The 25644-nt window shown below is 39.5% G+C and overlaps 1 protein-coding gene across 2 annotated transcripts in view; it reads left to right on the top strand.

Annotated features, from left to right (window-relative positions):
• The window catches only part of dgkg (diacylglycerol kinase, gamma), a 161481-nt gene extending 142717 nt beyond the window's left edge, over window positions 1-18764 (top strand). For both annotated transcript variants that reach the window (XM_085435537.1, XM_085435538.1), the window contains 3 exons: window positions 9243-9363; window positions 10894-10954; window positions 12983-18764. In XM_085435537.1, coding sequence (XP_085291663.1) covers window positions 9243-9363; window positions 10894-10954; window positions 12983-13081 — 281 coding nt within the window. In that variant the 3' untranslated portion in view covers window positions 13082-18764. The remainder of the gene's footprint in view (window positions 1-9242; window positions 9364-10893; window positions 10955-12982) is intronic.
• Window positions 18765-25644: the final 6880 nt, after the last annotated feature.

The raw sequence follows: 25644 nt of genomic DNA, 5'->3' as shown, positions 1-25644 counted from the left end.
GAGAGTAAACTGTAGGACTGCATCAAGTCCCAATATAAGATATATTTTGCAAAGCTCCTCTAATAGATTCCAAGAATACAAATATGAAGCGGGTAATATGTGTGATAGTTGTCCTTTTTTTCTCCTTTTTTCTCATCTTTTCAGTTTAGATGTTTTCATGTCATTAGAGAAAAAATAAGGTTTTCTCAAAAATTCCCCAGAATCAGCATTTCACATGCGTCGTTGTTTAAAATGACTTTTCTGTGGCTTCGTACTGACTGCACAGCAGAGAAAATAGTGCAGCACAGCAGCAACAATTCTCACTGCCCGTTTCTTGGCAAAGCAATGCCATCCCATCCCAGAATGCACTGTAGCTGTGTTATGTAAGAGGCTGTTCTAGTCTATTCTTAGCTCTACCTCACTGAGAAAGTAACAGTGCTGGTTGCCTGAGAGTCAAAAGCGCATAGAGATCTGATGAGGCGGGAATCATCAGTGAGGTGAGAACCAGCACAGTGGGCTATTTTGCCATCAGGCTCTCACACTGGGACACTGGCAGGACGGCATGCCCATTTTTGGTATTTGGAGGAAGTAGAGGTGTAGAGGTGGGCATACGAGCGAGCGGATTTTATTTTTAATACTAGAACAGGAAAGAGATGTATAAATAGTGCTGTTTTAAAAATAGGACACGTCACATTGACAATTTCTAGCTCTTCAAATCTAGCAGGAGACATCTAGGCTGCAACTTTCCTCACAAACCAAATATACACTACAATATGTTCATGTTTACATCCAGACTTCTAGTTAATTCCCATCTGCTGTGCGGCCACTGTTTCACCAGCCCCTGCTTCTTGATCCCCTAGTCTCCAACTGTGCCATTTTTTCTCGATGGATGTCGAATCCTATTATAATTATTTCCAGGAAAGCTTTGCAGAAGCAGAGCGATGTATGCAGCGAGCATGTGTCTGGGCCTGTGTAGCAGCATGTAGTCACAGGATGATGTAGGATCACGAACATGTGGTCGGGGCCACAGCTGTCATTTAGAGTACTGGGATTTTGTCCTGAGAATGTTTTCTGGGAACTAAGCGTTCTGTAGTGAGACAGATAAATTTGTACTGGATTTGAACTGTAAATAAATTTTTTTGTAAGTGGTAGAATAAAGAAGAATGTATTATATGTCCAACGTGTTATACCAAAACCTTTACATGCTTGCAAAAGGTGAGCTTAGTAAAGAATGACAGGCTGAAGACCAAACCACTGTGAGACATGAGGGGAGTCCATTTTTCCAACTGTTTCTATATTTAACATTGTGTAACATCATATAATTGCATTTGCAATGAAGCAGTGAGAAGGACAACTCAATTTCACACAGTGCAGATTGTAGTAGAAGTTAATATTGCCATTAACTGTAGACATTTTATAGACATATTTAAGAAATATCTAGAATTTAACAATGTATTTATTAGGAAGTAAGTACATTCAGAGATGTTAAGAGGGTTGATTGCAATGATAATCTCTCACTTTTTTACAGCTTGGAACATTCAGTAGCCAAGTACCGCTTAGCTTCCATAAAGGTTTGTAAAGGGCAAACACACAAAACATATCAGGTGAACAGATTTTTCCTTCAAATACAGTTTTTCTGCTTTGGGCGGCTAAAGAAATAAACCCCTGCCTGCTCTGCTACAACTTCGAGATGATAATTTGAGACTTTGTCATGTATTTATTGATATTGTTTAAAGAGAGATGTGTGGTGGTGACAGCTGACGTGGCTTATATGTGTCTACTACTCGTTCTTTTTCTGCATCTAAATCTGTATTTGTCACCATAGATGTTCCAGCTGTATTAGTGTACTAGCTAACTCTGCAGAACTTCTATTCTATGCACTCTAGCATCAATAAAAACAGTTAGCCATCACCACACTTTCAATCACTGCATGTACTTGGTATTACACCCATGTATGTGTCAAAGCCAACACCAAAGCTGTGTAATATCCCCCAAAGCCACAGCTACGCTCAGACTCATGAAGTCAATGAGACGGCTGGCCCTTTCAGTATGCTTTTTGTTTGTAAACTGATCTGTTTACTTCTTGTTAGATTGCTTTTTGAATAAACATAGCAAAACAGGCAACTGTATCTGCGAGACCTCATTAACAGTGCAGTCACTGAACTGAATCCCTTGACCAGTTCAGTAACTTTTGGAGCATTTTAATGTAATTATCTGACAAATAACATGGACTGCTGTGTGGTCCACTGCCTCCAGTTGTTTTGGTGTTATTTTCCACTAATTAGCCAATATGTGTGTCTGTGCACTGTACCCATACAGTTTAAGGATGCAGCTATGAGTGGAGGTTTCTGATAGTTCAGTCACATCAGAGTAAAAATGGGATAGTAACTTCTATCCGGTTGTTCAGTGATGACGCGACGGATCCTACTTCCGGGTCTAAAGTAGTCTGCATTTTAATATGGCTTTTGTGTTGTTAACATGTTTAATGTTATGTATTTTCTTCTATTTGATCTCAAAAAGCTCCTAAAACAGTCAGTGATCACTGTTGACCTCCCTCGGCTTTTATTACCACTAATCATTTATTTAAGCTCAGTTTTTAAAACCTTAGGATGTAACTACAGCCCAGCCCATGCAGCAGTATATGAATGACTAACCTCGTATTGTGGATGGATTATCTCAGTTGTTCTCTCTGGCTGAAGTTTGGTCCTTTTACAGCATCCTGCCATGCGATTACATTTGTTCCTGATCACCGAGAACACTCACGTTAACTTTTATCGAGTGGAAAAAAAGTTAGCTTGTTTATATTATGCTAACATAGCTGTGTCGCTAGCGGTCACGTAGCACATCATTATATACCAGCTAGCCAAACTTCAGTAACCCTACAAACGTCACTGCTGTTTAGTTTTCTGTCTTCATTTATGCTGGAAGTGATAACAGAGCTGTACGTTTTAATTTGTTTCCAAAACCCCGCAGTCAGGGCATGCTATATTGTATTTAGATAGAAGCTAGCGAGCTAACTTCCTGCTAACTTCTAACTCCGTTAAATGTCATAAATTCCGTTTTCATGGATGCCTGGATGTTAAACTCAATTGTTACACCTGGTAGAGCAGAACGCTGATCATTTTATTAAAGATGAAAGACTTTAGACAGTTTTCAACTCTCAGTAATGCCACAGTGATCGTTTGATATATGGACCAGCAGCGGAGTTTAGACCCAGACACGGCTAGTGACGTCAGACTGAACAACCGGATGCAAAGAGGTAAAAAAAAAAAAAAAAAAAAAAAAAAAAGCAAAACAAAACAAGTATTTTTTCATATTCAGCAAGTAGTTGTGGCAACCATCTGCTCACACAGAAGTTTAGCATTCAACACTCTCTGCCTCTGGACTTTCAGTCAATTCCACTATTTATGGAGGAATTTACGAATTTCTGTTTCAAACCCATCACCGTATTATCTCAGATGGCATGTAATTGCCAACTGGACTCCATTCAATCGCAGACTGATACTGACTGATGTTCTGTCTCTGTCTTGTCACACGCCAGTGTGTGTGAGCAGACTTGTATTCGTAAGGTTTCTCCATGTAAGTGTCTAATAGTGGGTGTGGGGAGCCATAGCCCTGCCCTCCAGGACATGAAGCAGGCATGGAGGAGATCTAGAGGCCCACCAGGGGCCTGGTGGTGGGGGGGTTGGTTCAACCAGCAGCCACAGTGCAGAAGCCACAGGGGGCCGCAGCCACAAGCCCCCAGGATCCTCCGGCTTCCGACTACAACAGAGCGGACTGAGCCCCCGGCCCTGAGACACGAGATCCAAGTGCCCTCCACACCCTGGAAGGGGCCCGACACAGAGAACCACTAATGCACCGGCGAGCTAGTTTCGTTCTTAAAGATGTTGATGTAGCAAGCAGACACATTTTGTTTGCTAATTAGTGCCAGTAACAGACTAATAAAACCCTCAAATTAAGCACAAAATTCCTCCCCCCCCACCCTCCACAGACACACACAGACACTTTGCAGCCGAAATTTCCTAATTTTAACATAAATATCTTTTAAATTTTTATATTAACACACATATTTGCACGTAATGAACATAATGAAAGACTCACTTCTTTTCCTCACATGAATTTCACAAATGCATTTACAGGCAGGCTTTTAATCCTTACCGGGACTCACAAAACTGAAATACAGTCTTTGAGTGATTTCTAAATGTGCACTCTTTACTCTGCTCTGACATTTTCTTTTGAATTGTCCTCTTAAATATTAAAGAGTACCAGTGAGTCAGCACAGACGTTTTCCCCGATAAACTCTTATAATCATCATCGTCGTCGTCGTCTTTGGAGCACTTTGCAAATACCACACATGCACCAACACATGGGAGTGCTTGCATTACTCAGCAGGTATTCTAATTTCACCAAAGAACTGGTAACTATTCTTTTTTTTAAGTAGATGCAAAAAGCAAGATGAGAAATGTTGCAAAACCAGTTCCAGTCCACAGTGGAGCTTTTTACCCTCAAACTGTAAATCTATATTAGCAATTAATAAGATCCATAAGATTTGTTACTAGAATATTTTTAATGACTTATCAGGTCTTTTCCTTCATCTGTGATATATTCATGATCTAATGTCATTACTGACAGGTTAATGAAAATCAAAAATGATACAAAGAAAATTTCATTAGACAATTTTTATGTTATTTCTACAAAATGATTTATTTTCAATACTGCTAGAAACCTAAGTTTTAGATGATGAACTAGTGACTCCAAAATCCTTCAGTCAACATGACAATTCAAATGAAGTCATCAGTAGACAGGTTACATACTGCACCACCTTCTTTCGTAAAATCTTCCACACATGAAATTTTATGAGACTTGTTTTGGGTCCTGTGGCCTTTTGCCAAGCCCATTTCCTCTTCAGAGCAAAGAAGAAACACGAGCACTTCCTGTTTGTATTTTGAAATAAAACCAGCAGGGTCTGACGAAATTAGGAAATTATTAAACATTGTTCAGACCGTATCAGACAGACAGAGCCCTAACAGTTTCAGCTTTGTAGGCTGGCTGCAGGAGTGAGATGCTCGGAGAACGGTTCGTGGGTGCTGTTGGCAGACATTTGTTCTTCACTCGTGCACAGAAGCAAACTTTGCTGGAGCCTTCACATCAAACATTATTTATCTACTCTCTTTGTACTTTGATTTTTTGTACCTTTTCCCCACCATTAACATTTGGAATATTCAACCTTTGCAGATATTTAGCGGAGGCTTCGACTGACATTAAGCTGTTGAGTCAGTGCAACAGCATAAAGGCACTCAGGAGAAACCCAGTGCCCTTTGTATGCATGAGCAATGACTGCAGCGTGCTCAGGTGTTCAGCTGGCACCTGCCTGCCTGCCTGAATAAAGTTAATCAACTCTGAGCGCACCACACTAGCCTGCATGATTAGCCACGGAGGTTACAGAAGGTGGGATATGACTCAATGCAGAGTCTATTTTTTGTGCCCAAACCACACTATCCACTTTCCATTATCATTATTATTATTATTGTTATTAAGTATAAACACAAAATAAATAAAAGTCAAAGTTCTTCAGCTTGGTTCTTGTTCCTCTGTGATCTGTAAGCCGCCTCAGTTTATTAGTGCAGACAAAATTGCCACCAGCACAAATTCTGCTGTAGCGCCTCACAAATTATCACACTGACTGTGAACACAAATCATTCATTTCACAACAATTTGTAAAACATGCAAAATTGCTGCCGGGCCACTCGGATGCATAATTCCCCCAATCCCGGTGGATCCTTTAAAAGCTATGTGAAGTGAAAGTGAAATGTCAAATGACATCATCAATGACCTTTAAGATCATGTCTGTAAATATTGACTGTAAGGCCTCGCACCTGTCGAGCACAGTGAGAACAGAAAAGGGAAAAGCCCGGCAGAAGGTTTGATGAAGAGCCACGGCCTGCTAAAGCGTTCACAGTCTCAGAAGTGACAGGGCGCACTTTGTGTAGTGCATTATTTAACCAGGTCTGCTTGTTTTTGCTGTCACGTGTCTAATGTTTGGGAGAGACACAGTGAAAGGAATAGAATAATCCTTTAATTGTCCCACAAGGGGAAATTTGGTTGTAACAGCAGCCAGAAAGACACATATACAAACAAACAGGACACAGAACAGACACATACACCATTTTTTTCTTACATATTTACATTAAGGACAATGGTTACTATAAACAGAGTACTGTAAGCAAGGATAAGAGTGTGTGGACTGTTAATTGCGTGTGCCAGCTCTGACCCTACTGTAGTGACGATTTTGTCAAACTGTGAACAACGATGAACTGATCAGAGATGATGACTGAGGTTCCTCGAGCTACCCTTGAGACCAAATCTGAGTCAATCCCTGGATTCTCATGTTTATGTTTATTTTATATACATTAACACTTACACTCACAATGCATGTCTGTATTAGCCATACAGGTTCATTTTAATCCACAGTAGGTAGGAACAACACATTTGTTTTCTAAAACTGACATGACTGTAGCTCAGAAGGTAGAGCAGGTCATCTACTGATCTGAAGGTTGGTGGTTCGATCCCTGGCTCCTCCAGTCTTCATATCAAGTATCCTTGGGCAAGGTGCTAACCCCAAGTTGCTCTCCAATGCATCCATTGGAGTGTGAATGTACTTCGAAAGCACTATTTATAGAGAACGTGCTTGGGTGAATGTGGCATGTTGTAAAGAGCACTTTGAGTACTACGAAAAGTGCTATATAAGAATCAGCCCATTTACTTTAGATATCAAAACAATAAATACACAAGAAAAAGACTACAAAGAAGTGCTGGTGCAGAGCATTTCCATCATGTGACTCAACTCTTACAGGATGTATTTTACCACTGAGAGTCTCCCACGTCATCAGGAGCAATGTAAGTCCAGTGATGGACACCAGTTCCCGGTGCCTCTAATGCCTTTAATGTGTATTTATTTTTTTCTGGTATCATAAAAAGCTTATAGACATAAATGATTACAAGGGTTATCGCACTAGCTAGGCTGCAACTTCACTGGATGTTATGAATAATTTACTGTTATGAATAATAACAAACGGGCAGTATCCTGTGCAGCATTACAGGAAAGATACTGTGGAAACTTCCCTTTCAGTGGATCCACACGCTGCTAACTACTCTTGGCTATTTTTCTGGGGGCTTTTTTGTTCCCACCAGCCCAAAAAAACATACCAACCACACCAACTGTGCAGCAGCAGCATTAATGTTCTAATTTAATCAGCTGCTTGCCCGTTTTTGAAGTTTTTTGAAGTTTAAATAGCCTGCATAAACAGCCTTAGTGCTGCTATGACTACTGTCTTGAAAAGACATGCCAATGTTACCAAATATAGCTTGAAAAGATTTGAATGAATTCTGATAAAACTTTGTAGGGGTGTAGAGTGGGCTCATGTTAACAACCCATTAAAATTTGGCTTACATCAACAAAGGTCTTCAAGGTCAACGTAATGATATATTTGCTTATAACCTAGAAACTATGATCCTTTCAACTGTGCTTTGTACATTGTCAACATATAAAAAGTGCCATCTAAGGATTTAAAATATCATTTGACCTCTGAACTCCCCTTTAAGGTCTGTAGATCAATCTGGTCAAAGTGATAATAAAGCCACACAAAGGTATTTAAAACTATGTGTCTTAATACCAGACAGGGAACGATATATGAGGATTCTAAATATCACATTATAGTTTGCATTTGATCTCTAGTAACACTCTTCCATTTCACATCTGCCTTTGTCTTTATTTCTCCATCTAATTAAAAAATAACTCTTCTCAAAATGATGTCCAGTATATTCAAATCGATTTCAACAGGGCAAATAACAAAAGCCTGCCCTTTGGTTCTTACTGCACTACAAATGTCTTAAATTGTGCTTAAAAAGATCAAAGAAAACAAGATGACTCTATAGGAAATACAATACCTCTGCCATAAAAGTCAGTACTGCCCAGAGAGTGAGCTGAGGTTTGGGCTCCAAGTGCTTCTTCTTTAAGGTTTGAGTAAGGCAAGAATTTTTGTTTCTTATTCTTCCAACCCAAAGTTGTGGGGACCGTTTTGTTTTTTTGTTTTTTTTTCTAGTTTGAAGTCATTTCATGATAAATTAAATGGCAAAATCCCTGCTGCCATAGAAACTGTACATGTAACTTTACTAGCGCTGTCTGTTTTATTAGAACAAATAACTTCAGTTATATCTGGCCAGGGTGAGCTGGAAGCATGCTAGGTGGTAGCATAGCTGTGTATGAAAGTTGCTATCCAGTCTTTAAGTGATGACGTGATGAACCCTGCTTCCAGGTCCAAACTATTTTGTGTTTATTAAGGCTGTTTTGTTTTTAACGTGTTTTAATGCTTTGTATCTTGCAGTGATCACCGTCGGCCTCTCTTGGTTTTATTACCACTGTTCATTGTAAAGCTCAGTTTTTAAAACCTTACGATGTAACTACAGCCCAGCCCATGCAGCAGTAAATTAATGACGTATTGTGGATGGATTATTTCAGTTGTTCTTCTGACTGAAGTTTGGTCTGTTTACAGCGTCCTGCTATGCGATTGCATTTGTCCCTGACCACCGGGAACCCTCACATTAACTGTTATCAAGTGGAAAAAAGTTAGCGTTCATCCTCCAGCTTCACTGTGTTAATGTGTTTATATTATGCTAATCATAGCTATGTCTTCTCTTCCTTAGTTCCCTTGAAAACAAGCAGTTGTGAGGTGATACTCACTGTTATGTCAAAAAACACAGTAAAGCAAAGTTTAGTCATTTGACACCTTCAACTATAATATCATACATGCTGCCTGGAGTCCTAGTTGTAGCATTAAGATTGGCTGGAAGCGAAGGTCTTCATTCAGTCACAGTAGGTGGAAAAAGTCGTTCTTAAAGTCCTGAAGAAGTAAATATATTGAAAATTGGATTAAAAAATAAAATTTCACATTTAATCAAAAAATCCTGCTAAAAGTCTTTAAAAGATACAAATATATCTGACACTACCATTTGTGTTTGATGGGGCCAAGTTGGAAGCATCATTTCCAGAGATTAAATCCAGGTCTTTGCAGTGAAGAACAATTGCTTTTTCTCACTACTGTGGCACCCCAAGCAGTTACCTTGAGTCACTTGAGAAATTTGACCTTGGCCTCAAATGGAACACATTTGTATTCCAAAGCGGCAAAAAATGTGTATTTTCTTTGTAAATTCCAAAATCATGCCACAGTTTCCATGTCTCTAATACTCTCTCTGTGACCATTCAGACTTTAGTGACCAACTGCTGGAGGTGGTTGGCTTGGAGGGGGCTATAGAGATGGGGCAGATCTACACTGGGCTGAAGAGCGCAGGACGCAGGCTGGCTCAGTGCACCAATGTCACCATCAGGTCAGCACCCCCATCTCCCTGCTGTTCCTCACATCTTCTTGCCCACTTTGAACGATCCTCTTCCCTTCTGTCACCTTCTGTACTCCGTTCTCCATCCTGCCTTTGTCTCGTGTCACTACCCCTGCCTGTCTTTATCTTCCTTCTGATCAACCAACTGGAAGCTGTACTTGGTGCACCAATTGCATCCATCTCCTATACATGCAGGATAAAAAATGTATTCCTTGCGAGTGTTTTTGTGCATTTTAAAATCCCTGCAGTGTCCAAACAATAACATGCCTGCAGCTAATAAATAATATATTCCAAATGCATGTCGTGCTAAGAGTGTTGTTGGAGCTCTGGGCTGACTCGCAGGCTGACAAATGGGCTGTAGTTTGGAGTTCTCATAGCTAGATTTGGGTTTCCTTGCAGGTTTTCCAATTACGCAGAAAAATGAAGATGCTACACTAGTGAACCCTTATTCTTCTTTGTGTATTTATAGAGAACCTTGAGGCTGTTCAGCTGATGTCTCATGGTGGGGAAGATATTATCTCAGACTGATGAATGTTAATTGTGGTTCTGAATTATGTAAATGCCATCTGCCCATATCCATGTGAGTCTGTGCAGACTCATGTCATGTGTGGCCTATAATTAATGATCGAGCTGATTTTTCCCGCAAACAAAAACATTATTTGTTTGTGCAAACAATCTTTGACGCACTGTTGCTGCACAAAAAACACAGTTTGTCATTCTTATTAACCCTCTGATGTCAAAGTCATCATCAGTGAAGGCCTTAACCTATCATTACATATCAAAATATGTCATTTAAAAAAATTATTCCAAAAAAAAGATGTAAATGCACCTAACTTACTGTTCAATAACTGTTAGAAGTCAGTGCAGTAAAGAATTAACTGGATATGATTCGGTGCAAATTCAAATACACTTAGTAGTCTACACAGCACTCAGTGCTGTGAGTGTTCAGTGAGAGGGTAAAAGTGCCATAAATGTGAGTCCATTTACTGAAATTGTATTGTGGATTGCTTTTTGGTTTTACACTTTATTTTATCCAAAGAATGATCTCGTCGCTTGGCCCATTTAACATGCCTAGTGTGCCAGTTACTGCAGCAAAGAAGTGACATTACAAGTTGTTCTCTCACTTGTTCAATAAACCACCACTAATATTTTCCTAGACCAGAATTAAAGGGGCATTCATCCCAGTCATTCTCCCACACTGTGTTTCTCCAGTCACAGAGGCATGCCTGAAAGTCCTAAACCAACTCTGTGTGTGTGTGTGTGTGTGTGTGTGTGTGTGTGTGTGTGTGTGTGTACAGTAGTTGTGTGAGTTTAAAGAGTGGGAGTTTGTCTGGGAAAGGGTCTCATGGGAACAGAGGGTGCAGTGTCTCACCCTGTCCTAGGACAGTGTTAACAGGCCTCAGAGGTGTGTGTGACCCTCATAACCCCCAACCCCACCCTGCCCTCTCGTCTTCCACTCTCACTGTCTCTGCCCTCTGCCCACTCTTTCTTGTTCTTCATCCCTCTGATGTCTCTTCACAGGACGTCCCGACGGCTACCAATGCAGATTGATGGTGAGCCCTGGATGCAGCCTCCCTGCACGGTGAGACTGAACACCACTACACCACAGTGTGCCAGCACTACAGTTTAAATCAATCACTAGAATTAAGATTTAAACTGCACTTGCTCAGGCCCACGTTCCATATGACGTAAAGTACTATAGGCATGAATGATGCCTTGATGGAAGACTGTTGCTTTATTCTTCGTCAAATTTCATTTTTTAGAAAAGTCATTGCTCAGATTTGTTCAGACAACTGTCTGGTTTAAATGACTGCTCTTATACACTTCATTACTAATTTGCTAATAGTACAGTAATATTCTATATTTGTAAATGAGCCCACCTGAGAATTTCCTCACAGGCTTCAATGAGACGGGTAAGGAACAAATCAGCCATTCACAAAATTTTCACAACAATCTAGCGAAGACAATATTATTTTTGGTCTATTTTGCTGTTGTGTAGACTTGTGCATGTGTCAAACTAAATCAAACAACAACAGCAATAGAGTACATACCACCTTCAATATGTGGGTCCATGGTTGACAACTGGTACAGTGTTCCAAGGTTTGAAAGCCTCATCTTTAGTTCTCCAAATACACATATGGCTAAATCTTTGTCTTATCTGATGTAAAACACGGCTCACTGTGGACAGTGATGCTAGTGTCCCAGCAGTTTCCAGTTCATGGCAGGCCTGAGCCTTGGTGCTTTCTGGAGGGAGAAACACAGCCCAGCCCCCAATGACAGAGTTTGTACCTGGCAGGCGCAGCAGGCATAGCGCAGTTATTTTGTGGATCTGTGACTGTTCTGGTCGGGCCTCGTGCCAGTCAGGTGACCCGCAAAGACACAAAGCATGACAATAACCTAACTGCTGTGGTGGGAATGAAGTTAGAGCAAGTGTGGTTGGTGAACCAGCCCACGTTCTAGTGAGGTGATAAAACCAGTTTAAATGTGTGTTTGAAATCATTGTTCTGTCGAAACACCCAGTTGTGTCCAAGTTTCAGCTGCCAAGCTGCTGAACTGAGGTGGATTTGAAGAATTTGGAGGTAGTCCTCCTTCTTCATTACTTTGTGCAATGTACTAGTACCACTGGCAGCAAAACCGTTCCAAACCACCTTCACCATTACTTATTCAAATTTACCTCATCAATGTGGCCAAATGGCTAAATCTTTGTCTCGTCTGACGTAAAACTCGCTTCACTGTGGACGGTGATGCAAGTGTTCCAGCAGCTTTCAGGTCATGGCATTTTTGAGCCTCGGTGTTTCCTGGCTTGTTCCTCTAGATCATCTGAGGGTGACGGTTCAATCAAAGTGGTGACAATTCTAAATAACTTGTACTTAAACACAATTTGATCTGATGTTAATCAAATCTGGAGTTGGTAATAAATGGCTCCAAGAGAGCTTTCTAACTTGTGGAATTCTACAATAGTTCTTCCATCTTCACTGAGTTCCTTGGAGTTTCCCATCGTCCCATTGATTGGTCAAATCCAAATCTTTCTTATGCTGTGGCCAAACAGAATCAAGTTAAAACATACTGCAGAACCACTAATTAAACTATCTGAGTGTATAATTCTGTCTTTCTGAACTTCTGACTGCAATTCCAAAATTCCAGGTGAGAATGTGTTGGTTGAACTGACTTTATCATGTTCACACTAAACACTACACCAGATTTGACTTTCACTGTGTTTCTCTGGATGTAGTTTAGGGTCTTTTAAAGATTCTCTGGTATCTCAGTGAGCAGGCATTTATCCCTAAAACTGATAAAGTAAACTTGCCGTGTAACAGTTCTGTCCACTTCCTCCTCTGCTTACACCCAATCTCCACCACTGTCGTGCCATCAAACATCCCAGCAAGAGGAAGTAAATTACTGTCAATTCATTCTCTCAGCATTTCAAACATTTTCATTTTATTTCTTAGCAGACCTTCAGAGAAGGGAAAAATACAGAGCTTTGTTGTGTTATATGAGTTATTTGCAAGGTCACAGTAATTTGTCTGTCAAACCAGATAAATCCTGGTAAACAAATCAAAGACATTCACCTCCGTATAGATTATAATTTCTTTCTCTGTGATTTTTGCAGGTCAGGATCACGCACAAGAACCAGGTGCCCATTTTACTGGGCCCACCTCAAAAGACGCCTTTCTTCTTCTTCAAGAAACGCAACCGGAGCCGTGATTAGAACATAGGCATTTACACAAATGAAAAAAACAGACACACACACACATATACAGTACATATATACACACACGCCCACTGTACAGGCAGCAAAATGGGCCAACTGGTACACTGCACACAGTTTGAACACAGGAATAAAATACGGACAAGTGGAAAATTCCTCATGTTGGGATGCCTACAGACAATTGATTCCCAAAGTAACCTGTACTGATGGCTAACAAAACAAGAGGACTCTCAGTATATAGTACCGACCTACTCCTGTGTAACAATCATCCTCCAAGTCTTGTCTCAAACTTTTAAATATGGGTTTAGTCTCAGCCACTTTTACAATTTCTAAGACTCTCAGTCTAAACCACCCCCTGCTCAACAAACTCAGCCATATACCAGTACTGCACTGCCTCCTAAACACAACTTTGGCTGCTGGGATTTCTGCACAGCTCAGAAAAGAAATAAAGGAAGTAATTGTGTGGGGATGGAGGGTGTAAAGGAACCAGCTGGTATGATGAGAAAAACTACTACAGTGAAAAACAGGGTTAACGTGAGAATGGTATGGCAGTAGCTGTGGCTGTTTACAAGGTCAGTGAGTAAATAGAGTAAGATCCACCTCTTTGTTATGAATAATGAAACAGCGGTTGCTTGTAAGAGCTCGCACTCCAGGATGTCCCCACAGACTAGCAACACAGTACAGCCAAGGAAAGGAGAGGAGTGGAAAGCCTCATTCATTATTGACTTATTTTGTTTGTGGATTGTTCGCATTGAGGCGTAACAGTGGTCTGGAATAGGTGGAAACATGCAGGGAGCTCAGCCTCTTAGCATGACTGGCCTACAAACAAAAACCCCACAGTATTCGCAGATGTGCAGACGATCTGGAAGTAGACTTCAGGCTGTCTCCATATAAACCAACTAGAGACTAGACTAAAAGTAGAGCTTAGAGACACTCTAGTTCATCTTTGCTTTCTCAGAGAGCTCATTTGTCATCTGTGGCTGCACACCATCACTACGATAAAGATCAAATCAACAGCAGCCACTGTGCATGCTTCTAGAGGACTGGGATAAATCCCCTCAAGGGCATAAGAGCAGGGCCCCTGGGGTTTTTATTTACCAGAGCTTTGACAAGAGGACTAAATTTATCCTTCTATTTCAGGGAGTGTCTATCTCTCCTTCACTGAAACCTTACCCTTAATAACATGTCGAACATCAATTCACAATGTCAAGTGAGCTGTCAGAGTGCATATCCCAGTGCCAGTAGGGCACTACTGCAAGGTGCCATGTGGTGCGATTCATCATTTGTCAAAACAGAAGGCCGTGTGCCTGAGACGATGGAGTTCATTGTTTAAAGAATGTAACCATATTACTGTTCCAACAAATACGGCAAAGTATATTATAATTTATGTGCAGACAAACTATATGTATATTTCTGGAAAGTAGGTGTAGGTCATGTATACTATACACACAAATGTGTTTTTAATATATCACTGTTAATAATGTGGAATTTTTAGCTTAGAGGGGCTCAGATCAGTGTTCTTCACCATGCAGAGCTGCTGCAGTTGTTCTCTGAAGACAGTTTTCTACACTGATGCAGATCGTTACATTTGAATCTACTGTCCTGTCGCCTTCACTTCCTAGGTGGTCTTGTACACAGTGAGTAAGGAACAGGGAAAAATTTCGATTTTGCACCATTCATGGCAAAACGATCTCATGGTTCAAATACTTAGTTGGCAGAGCTTTTACAATAATCTTATATCAACAGCCGTGCAATGAAAGCTGATTGCATATCAGAGTAAGATAAGATAACCTTTATTAGTCCCACGCATGGGAAATTTGTTTTGTTACAGCAGTGGACAGTGCAAAGTTACATAGAAAAAATAGAGAAAAACACTGGAATAAGATATCAATAAGATACTATAGATCAATAAATCTAAATGAATAATGTGAGCTTATGGCCGATATATTGACAGAAGCAAATAAATCAAAAGAAACTGTAGTATATAGAAGATGAATGTAGCCTCTGGGTCTGACAAGTGAAGTCAATGCCGAAGTGCCTTAAACCTGAATTTGGTATGGTGTCCAGCAGGGGGCGACTCCTCTGGCTAAAAAAGACTTCTGGAAGAAGTCTATGAGAAAACTGCCCTCAGTCCCCGTGATTTGTGACAAGAGATAACCTTTTCCTGATGACGTTATGGTCACAGTTGACAGACAAAAGTCTTTTTAAATACACCATGATGTTCATTTTGTAATTTGTTTCTCATTAGAGTAAAAAAGAACATGTGAATAACAAATTGGATTGCAGCTCGGCTGCTCGTTCAGATCCACCCTTTGCCTTCACTTCCTGATTCAAAACCACAAGATTAAAAAGCTCACTTTAGTAACTAATGGCTGACATGAGCATCTTTTATACACAGCCTATGCTACAAACATGTCTGTAGTCATGCTAGCAGCTACATATCAGCTGCAGAAGCTCAGAGCAATAAGCAAGTGGTGCAAATGCTTACCTGAACAGCCAACCAATGGTACTTTCAGCCAGTCTGTTTCCATTGTGGTCAAGGATCGACACAACTTAAAAGTGAGTGAATCATTTTGCACCAGCTTTGACTTGACTTGCCAGTGTGCCAAAACAGCAATGTAGGGATAGCTGCTCTGTCTGGGTTTGTCAGCCAGGGTCTGTGAGCAATTCTGCTGAGCAACCATATTGAGCCACAGCCAACAGTTTTTAGGGTTGTCAGAAATAAATACAACAGAGTAGATACTTCTTTTCAGCCTAGAAAGGGCCCCTAGATGGGAAACCAAAACTTCTATGGGAATCCAGTCAATAAGCAATTCCCAAATCAGAATCATCCAGCAAGTTACTCATTAACAAGACACTGAAAAGAAGTCTTTGCTAGAAGTCTAAACAATGTTGAGATTTGGTTGAAAGGTGAAAACAGCATATAAAAAGCCTCCTTGCTAATAAATGTGGTCAAAAAATAAACGAATTATCTTCAAACCCACAACTTTCACGCTGTCAGACTAGCAATGGAAACAATAACTTTTGATTGTGTGAAAGCTGGTAGAAAGAAGCTCACCGTGCAACACAAAATTCAACAATAACATAATTCTCGTGTAGACATCTATAAACGGCAAAAACATTTTACATTTAAAAAGTTGCGACTCATGAATAATAAGAGTCTGTGTACCTGTGGGATTAAAATCATTTCACAATCAAATCAAATCTCAAATGAATATCAAGTCAAGTCAAGTCAAGTCAAGTCAACTTTATTTGTCAATTCTGCCACATGTACAGGACATACACAGAATAGAAATTGCGTTACTCTCAAACCCTAGTGATTAGAAAAATGCAAATAAAATAATTAAAAAGTAAAAATTTAAATAAATACAATACAATTTTACGTATAACAAAACAAAAGCTATGCAATATACAATATACAATATTCAAGTAAGAAGGCATAGTGGTGCAAAATAGGCAAATAGTGCAAATGGGGATTTAGTAGTGTACGGTAAGAGATAGTGTAACAACAAGTCTTATGAGGTCCAATGCTTAAGCAGTCCAATGCTTCACAAAGTGACTGGAGCAGGCCAGTGAGTGCGTCAGAGAGTGAGTGTGTGTGTGTGTGTGACAGAGTTCAGTGAGACCGTGGTGGAGAAGAGGGGAGAGGGGGGCAGAATCGGGAGGGAGTTTAGCTTCCTGACAGCCTGATGGATGAAGCTGTCCTTCAGTCTGCTGGTCCTGGCCTGGAGACTCCGCAGTCTCCTCCCTGACGGCAGCAGCTTGAAGAAGCTTTGCATTGGGTGCGTGGGATCAGCCGCTATGCAAAGGGCTTTTTTAGTGAGACGGGTGCTGTAAATGTCCTGGAGGGAGGGGAGAGAGACACCAATGATCCTCTCTGCAGCTCTCACTATGCGTTGGAGGGTTCTATGGCAGGACGCATTGCAGGCTCCAAACCACACAGTGATGCAGCTCGACAGAATGCTCTCGATGGTGCCTCTGTAGAAAGTGTACATGATGGGGGCTGGAGCTCCTGCTCTTCTTAGTTTGCGGAGAAAGAAGAGACGCTATTGTATTGGAGAAAGAAATCACACATGGCTTTGGGTCTTTAATGCAGACCTTTGACGCTTAGCCTGCTTGGTGACTTCCCATCTCCTTCTCTCCATCTTGTCCTTCTCTGTGTGTTTATATGCAACCATGGCATGTCATTAGCTTTCTGTGTACCCTCTGAGGTTTGTGTTTTATCCTGTTTGCTTTTAGTGCTCTCTCTATACTCATTTTCCCCTCTTCCCTTTGCTCTCTCCACCCAACCAGGTGAGGCAGATACCAGCCTCTCCCTGAGCCTGTGTCTACTTGTCACCAGGCGCTTGCTCTTATTCGATAAGCTGATTGTTGTGGTTCTCTCTCTGATATTCTAGGGACTTCACTTACTCAGATGACTCTTAATGGGAAATGGTGCTATATAAACAAAACTGAAGTGAACTAAAATTGAATTGAATTTCCTTTTTTTTTAGTAAGAAATAAATAAGGTTTATTTATATAGTGCTTCACAAAGTGCTTCACAATACAGAAACAGGTATACACCAAATTAAAATAAACAATCTGGAAAGCACAGTAACCTTTGGTCTTTAACCTGGACCTAGTTGCAGCCAACAAGGATTTTTATGTAGTCTTCAAAAGTCTTTTCACTTTTCACCCAAATTTAAAGATACATTGTTTCAAAGTCTTTGACTGTTGGACCAAATTTAGCCTAGAAAGCAGTGTCCATGCTGGTTACTGATAACATAGCAAATAGACAGAAAAGTGGGCAACCGTCAACTGAAATTGTAAGGGCAGTGGCTCAAATACTCTTGGAGACATTTGAGTGTTGACTAATACCAAATTTATGAATGTGTAAATTATTCCAATTACTTCGTGCTTTTCTTTTCTTTTCTTTTCTTTTTTTTTGAAAAATAGGGATCAACCACAAAAATCCAGCATATAAAGGTGACATGTGGACCTTAAATGAGATCATTCTGTTTAAAATACTGATCTAAATCTCAAGAAAATGACTAAAAATGTAATCCCAAACAAGTAATGTACACCTCTCAGAGAGTCTAAATGTGTATGTATTACAACTAAACAAGATGTGAGTTTGTGGAAAACTGTCCCACAGATATGACTGCAGAGACGCTCTGATGGTGCAAACTGAGCTCCGCCGTAGGGTCAGGCATTCATGCCTTTGTACTCTGGTTCCCTTTAAAAGCATGCCGAGTCTTCCCTCTCGCACCCAGGCCCCATAAAAACACACAAGATGTCCAGCCAAACCCCACCCAAACGTGATCAGCATCATTCAAGACGCTGGGTGGAGTTCAGGTTCATCATTTCATTCAAATATAAAGCCATTTAGCCTAACTGGTAAATAGTACAATACTGTGGAGATGTCACAACAGCATATCGTTATCCTTTAATCGGAGCGAGTGGAGCCTGGGTGCAGAGAGAGCTCAGTGATGAAAGAGTGCATGTTTACAGTAACTTTACATTTATTGAAAGAATGGTTTTAGACAGCTATATTACCATGTGTACATATTTGTTTACAATATTTTATCTGAAGTTAACTTACATCACCGCATGCCTGCTGAAACAAACTGAGAGTGAACAAAAAGAAGAGTGTGGATCAGACTAATCAGACTTATTTCTCTGCATTAAAAAAGCATAGCACAGATTTGTTTGTCGTGCTTCTTCATTTTTCTCCAGGCAGTCTAGTTATGTTAGAAATAAAGAAAGAAACCGAATTCCCACGTGAAGCTTAAATACCCATTTGGGATTTTTCACCAAAGCAAAGGGCAGACAACATGAATGCCCTCATAGAGAGCCTGAGTGATTTCTCAGTGTGTGTCACCACTCATATCTATTCTTGTTCTTTGGAGAAATCAATTGCCTTAACAAATAAATGGACTCGCTCTTTTCTCACAGCTTTGCACCGGCCTCACAGGAGTCGGAGAAAATCACCGCGTCACATACAGAATGAATATTTCTTTCAGCAGGATATTGTTCTGAAATCGACAATTTGCTTTAGCAACAACCAGCAACAGCTAATTCCGTTTTTATAATCCAGCAAATTCATTTTGAGCATGGTTAACATTGTAGTCTAACGTAATTTCACTCGGCTGACCTTTACTGGCAAACAGGGGATGTGATACAGTACTGTCTAATGTTAGCTGCTGATTGATTTTCCTGAAGCAAGTAATATCTAGAGATATGCCTGCAGAACGACTGAAAAAGGTCTAAAATGCTGTTGCTATCATGGTTATCGTAGTCAGCACAGGTTTGTTCTCACTGAATATTGACGTTTACATTTTTAAAAAATTTAGTGATATCATTAAATATCTGGGCACATGGGTTTATTTGATTCCTTTAGTTAGTAATCTCTTGAAAGTTTTGTTTTTCCATGTGAGTTTTATGAGTGAATAATATTTTTGTACTGTCTATCTCTCAGCTCGCACACGCTCACATTTAAATGCATGTATACAAGGGAAATGTAAAGATCTTCTTGTGGAATTTGTTTATATATATATATAATCTAATATCACTGTTTTCCCACTTTTTAGACTTGGACTTTTTGCAAAATACAAAACCTTGAGAAAAGTCAAATATATTTTATACATATTTATAAATATTTCTATCCTTGGATCCTACCTGCTTAGCTTTGCACAACAGACAGATCAGAATAGTTCTCATTTATCTTTTACTGGACTTTTATGCAGCAGCAGGCAGTACTACAGAATTCACAGATTCTGTCCATCGTGACTTGCTCCTCATGGAATTTAGCTGCTTGTGCTAGTAATTCTACTTATTATCGCCTCTCAAATATGTGGAATTGTAGCTGGTTCTCGATGAAACAGGTTCTGCACCAGCGTCATGTTGGTTATAAGGGCTGGAACCTTGCCCAGCTGATGCTGGGCAAATAGTATCAGTTCATGTTTACCCTTATTGTAGAGTAGAGTATAGAGGTAAGGCTCCAAAGACTGGAGGCAAAATTATTTCAACTTATTTCAACTTTTTTTGAGCTATATATAAATATATTCACTCTCTGAACACTTTAAAAAAAAAAAATTCAAGAAACAGAGGGGAGCAGCACACAAGTGAACATGAATAAAATAGGTGAGAACATTCACAAAAAGAAAATTAGCCTTAAATTTTGCAGAAAGCAACAAAAAGGCCAATGCAGAGAAACAAGAAGACTCATCCTAGACATCAGTAACAGAGGAATAAGCAGAAAGATGAGACAGAGGGAGATGAAGCCACACAAACACTGAGGGAATTAGACACACCAGAAAGAAGGAGCTGAAAACTGAAATTTAATAAAAACCAAGAAATCAAAATGACCACTAGAACAGTACCGTGCTCTACAGGGTATACAAAACTTCACAGAAACTAAACAGACATCAGAACTCAGATATACATACAGCATGAAGTAATACTCAGTACAGAGTATAGCTGGGTGAAGCACCTTGATGATCACTCACTGTTTACTGTAAACCTTTCTGTGCTGTGCTGGCATGTGAGGTTGTGTGTGTTTGCATGTGACAGGCTACAACAGACATGCATCAACACAGTGGACTCCATATTTACCTAACCCTGAATAAGATAAGAGCTTAGAGAGTCACAGCTAAGACATACTGTAAGAAAATGATGACAGTATCACAGACTAGGGAACTTCTAGCATCATCGGTTGTACGTTATACAAAGGACAAGATTATCATGTAATAACAACAGTTATTACATACATAACAACAGTAATTTGAGTCTGTCAAATTACAGAATAAACTGTCTGTGATATGAACCCTCTCTCCTGCCTCGGGGTCATGACTGAGGATCTTGACTGAATTAAAAGAGGCTGAAGAATCCGTATGACCAGTCTCTGCAGTGAGTCCGGTCTATCCTTACACTATGTCACCCTCACTGTGTGCTAGCTGTTAACATAGCTTCTGCTTGCATTCTCTCATATGTTTCCAACAAAGTTCAAACCAAGAAAACCGCATAATTTGTTTAAACCATGAAGTCAGTTTTAGTTTGGCTTGGTTGATTTTACTTGAAGCCTTTTCTTAAATTACGTTAAATCACATGGTTGTATGTGACTTAGACATAATACAGTAACTTGGTCGTGAATATGATTCTGATTTATACTGGATAGATCTTTGTTGGTAACAACCACTCCCCTGGTCCACTACTGCGGCATCATTAAGCTATACTGGAAGTAAATGTTAGTACATTTTACATTACAAACTTTAAAGAACAAATAAAACACAGCGACAGTGACAATGATGTCATTTAACCTGATATATCTTCGAAGCATCCAAGTTTGATGCAACAGAAATAGAGCTCAGCAATTCTACAAGCTAGTTATTATAATACAGGGTGTTCCAGGACAAGAGGTTCATCTTCAAAAAACATCTGCAGGAGGCCAAATCATATATAGAAATGAGTAGCTAATCTTTTGTTACATGTAAATGACTGTTTTGTTTATGTACTGTATGCATTATAGCTTATTGCCACAAAAAATAGGGGTTAAAGGGTGAAACGATGACACAGACAACAGTGCTAGGTAGATTTTCCTAGGAGCTGATTTCTGGAGATCCAGGATACAGATGCAGGTTTTCAGGTGAGTGGAGTTCCAAGGACAAGTTTGGCTGATGTACAGGAGGGATACAGAACACAAGGACACCCAAAGGTAAGCTCAAAAACAGTGAGCCCAACATGCTGCTGCTTGTACTACTGTAGAAACCCGACAAAGGAAAAATAAATGAACTTCTCTTTAAGTACTCCAGGTGAGTGATTACTGAGGTGGAGCAGGTGTGTCAGCCAGATCCAGCTGGAACTGGTAGTGCATACCTCTCATATGTCCTCACAACTTCAGAGAAACCTTATTCACACACAAACAGTTACACACACAGTTACACACACAGTTACACACACAGTTGGTTTACGAAAGGGGGAGAAAGTGGAGGCTGGTTCTGAAGGCAAGTGGAGACAATGACGTGTTTTATTCAACTAATCTAACTCACAGTGTTTTGTTAATTTTGCTGCATTGACTCTGTCTTTATTTGTATGTGACTAAGTGACACCAGCAATCACTTTACACAGTTGTGACAGAATTGTGTTTCTGTCATTGCAATTAGAACAAGTTGCTGATTAGCATGTCTAACATGGAACTTATCAGTAAAACATTAACTGAAAGCATGCTTTTCTGCCAGAGAGCTGATCTTGCAGCACCAATCCAGACTACAGCATCAGCATTGTTGCATTTTTATGATTATTTTTAGTTACCGTCAGCAATTGGTAGCAGAGGGCAGGAAGACACCGAGTCGTTTTACACAGAAAATATTCAGGACAAAATTGACACACGGTGTGTTTATTGCCATTTACTGTACAGTACCATGCAAAATTCTTCAGAGACCCCTGATTTCTTTATACTGTGCGATGGGAAATTGGAAAACTCCAGAGAATATAAGATAAAATGGTTTGTACAATTCCACTGAGCTTGAAAGTCAGTAATTGCTATGATTTCCTTTATTCTTCAGAGCAACCGGAAGCTTCATCAGCAAGCTTTTTCGTCATTTCTTTAAGTCAGGCTTGGCCAACCCCAGGACTCGAGGGCCGGTGTCCTACAGGTTTAAGATCTCCCCCTGGGTCTACACACCTGAATCAAATGATTAGTTCATGACCAGGCCTCTGGAGAACTTCAAGACAAGTTGAGGAGGTCATTTAACCATTTAAATAAACTGTGCCGATCAAGGACACATCTAAAACCTGCAGTAATGTTGAGTTCTGGGCTTTGGGGAAGCCACTCCATGACTGATAGTGTTGTTGGTGGATCAAAATCTGGCAGTGGTTTTCATAATTCCATCAATTTTGACAAGATCCTGAACATCATTGGGCGAAATGCAGTCCCAAGCCATTACAGAACCTCCCTGGTGTTTTATAGCTGGCTCCTTCAGTAAATTCAACCAAAGAAATTGGAAGATTTGATAGGTTTTATTTGACAGCCTGTCCATAATAAAGTGCCCAAAGATACCATTTAAAATGGTTTCTTTGCCAAGTTGTCTGTCATGTGCAGATAAAATACTGGTTTCTCCCTCTTCTCTTTAATGCTTGAATGATTCATAAGTCAATGTTAAATGACTTAACAAACAAAAAACATCCCTTTGAAAATAGCCATGAACAAGGACTGGACAGAAAACGAGTGAAAATCTGCCAGAAGAAAAACTTTTTCTCAAGACCACTTTAAAAGTTACAAGAAGGTCTGGCTCCTTGGAAGCAAATTGTATAGAAACAAAAAAAAGAGACCAAGAGACAAGTGTTTATTCATTTTTAATGGAATAATATTTGTTTTGTCTTCTTTGTTCTTTCTAAGAAATTTGAAGAAGTTTCTACTACAGTAAAAGCAAGTGCAGGCGTTTGTTATTTGTGCTGTTCTAACCTATTTTAAAATACTTGACATCGTTTGGGTATAATAATTTCTTTATTTATGTGGATATATTACATTGTAGTACTCATTTCATTGTTTAATAACATTTCTTTAATGTACTCAAATTATGATGTATTTCCAAGGTTACTGTTTCTTTCAAACCTGTTATGTACATAACGAAGTTCTAAGGAAATGAATCAACTACAGTCAAAAAGTATAGTCTCTATACCATTATTGTCACTAACCTTCAGATAAATCTATTGAGCTTGAAGGAGAAGTCAGAGATCCTTATACAGTACTTTGCTGACAATAGACATCACAGTTGTGAGAGTTATAGTTTCTAAATTATAAGACTTTTTGACTTTTTGCCCATTTTCAACCTATAAATCATTAATCATCAACCTATAAATCATGGGCCGGTCTCTAGTCAAAATGCCTGGGCCAATTTTTTTGTCCCAGTCCAGCCCTGGCGTACAAACACACACAAACAAAAACTTAACCTCCTTCATGGAGGTAATGAGGGTTGCATAAGACTTTTGCACAGGACCTTATGTTATACATCTATATGCTCAACAAATTTTATTGTATATTCTTAAGAGTAAGAGTGTGGCCACCTGCTAATACTGTGATTAGTATTAGCATTTTAATCAAGTTACATAATTACAATGGTTCATGTAACACTCTGGAAGTATTGAAAGAGTTATAGCTGAGAATGACATCAGTGCATCTGTATTACTTCTCTCTAACTCACAGTTTTTATTATGTAAAAACAAAGATTTGCACCCTTTTCCTGGAGAATTTCCAGATACGTAGCCTGGCAACAGAGACTGTATCTCATGAATTGTCTCCAGTGTCTCTTATTCATGGAGTTAAGGACATTTTAATTTTGAACCTGCAGTTGTGGAATAAAATTAGCTGGACAGGATTCAGGCAGAAATTTCAAAAAACAGTTTAATGGTTTAATGGTTTAAGCTGCTCGGACAAAATAGATACCAAAATGACTCCAGCTACAGATAAACAAAGAGCAACAAAGTCTACATTAAAATAAAAATACACGTCATTCTATCAGGAGATTGGAGTTCAAGTCACATTTGAAGACTGACAAAGACAGGGAGCTGATTGTTTTTGATGGTCACGGATGATTTGAAGAGAAACGTATCCAATAACAGCTGTGAGTCACTGACCAGTGTCAGACTGTAAGTTTGACTTTGGCTTTTAGGTAAACAATGGAGAAACATGTAAGATTGAATGCCTTTATATTTCATGCATACATTTGCTGGACACTGTTTTAATGAAAAACCTGAGACACTAACTGTTACTTTTAACAATACTTTCTGTTTAGTGTTGAATACATTTAACATTGTACTACTGCCACAGATGGTAACATGTCAAGGTACACTCTCAAAAAAAAAATCTCTTAAAATGTACCTCAAGTGTTACAGTAGTTTGTCACTTGAGCAGTACCCTCTAAGTTAATGCTCCCTGACATGGAGTACAATTTGCACTTTGTGGTTTGTCGCTTATAGAGACCATTCATAGTAACAATCACTATAAAATTGACTTATTTCAAAGAAACTGCGCAAAACTGGGTATATGAGTACACATGAATGAATGTAATATATTTTTATATATAAATATTTATGTGCAGCCTTTTAAACTCAGAATCACCAGTTAAACTGAAAAAAATCTATGTGAACTACAGGTGTTGGAATGTTTTGCACCTTAAAATCCAGAAGAAACACTCTTTGAGAACATTTAGCTTTTCATTTTTTAGCATTCATGTAGATTGTATATGCAGTTACATAAATAGACCTTATTTCTGAGACAATAATAAGATAATTACAACAGAACAAAGGTCATTGTTTGCAGCTAATCATCATTGTTAGGGCTTGAGTCATGTTGCCCTTTTGGCCCTGAGTTGTGGCCCAGTAGCTTCAAGCTAAAGCAGACAGAGAGTGAAGAAGTATGCATTGAATTTAGACTGAGAGAGAGAGAGACAATAAAAGATAGCATGGTTATACAACTCAGAGCCTTAGAAGAGTCTGCCTTTGGCAAGGCTTCTTGAGTACGGCTGCAGAGATAACAAGTCAGGAATTAGCTCCCAAAGTGCTATTAATAGCAGGCAAGTCACATC

Source organism: Copadichromis virginalis, linkage group LG16, assembly GCF_057382275.1.
Source record: "Copadichromis virginalis isolate Kocher_CV1m ecotype Utaka linkage group LG16, C_Virginalis_male_GT1.1, whole genome shotgun sequence".
In the NCBI taxonomy this organism is placed as follows: Eukaryota; Metazoa; Chordata; class Actinopteri; order Cichliformes; family Cichlidae; genus Copadichromis; species Copadichromis virginalis.
Note: the sequence above shows the minus strand (reverse complement) of the source record. Positions and strands in the feature narration are given on the sequence as shown.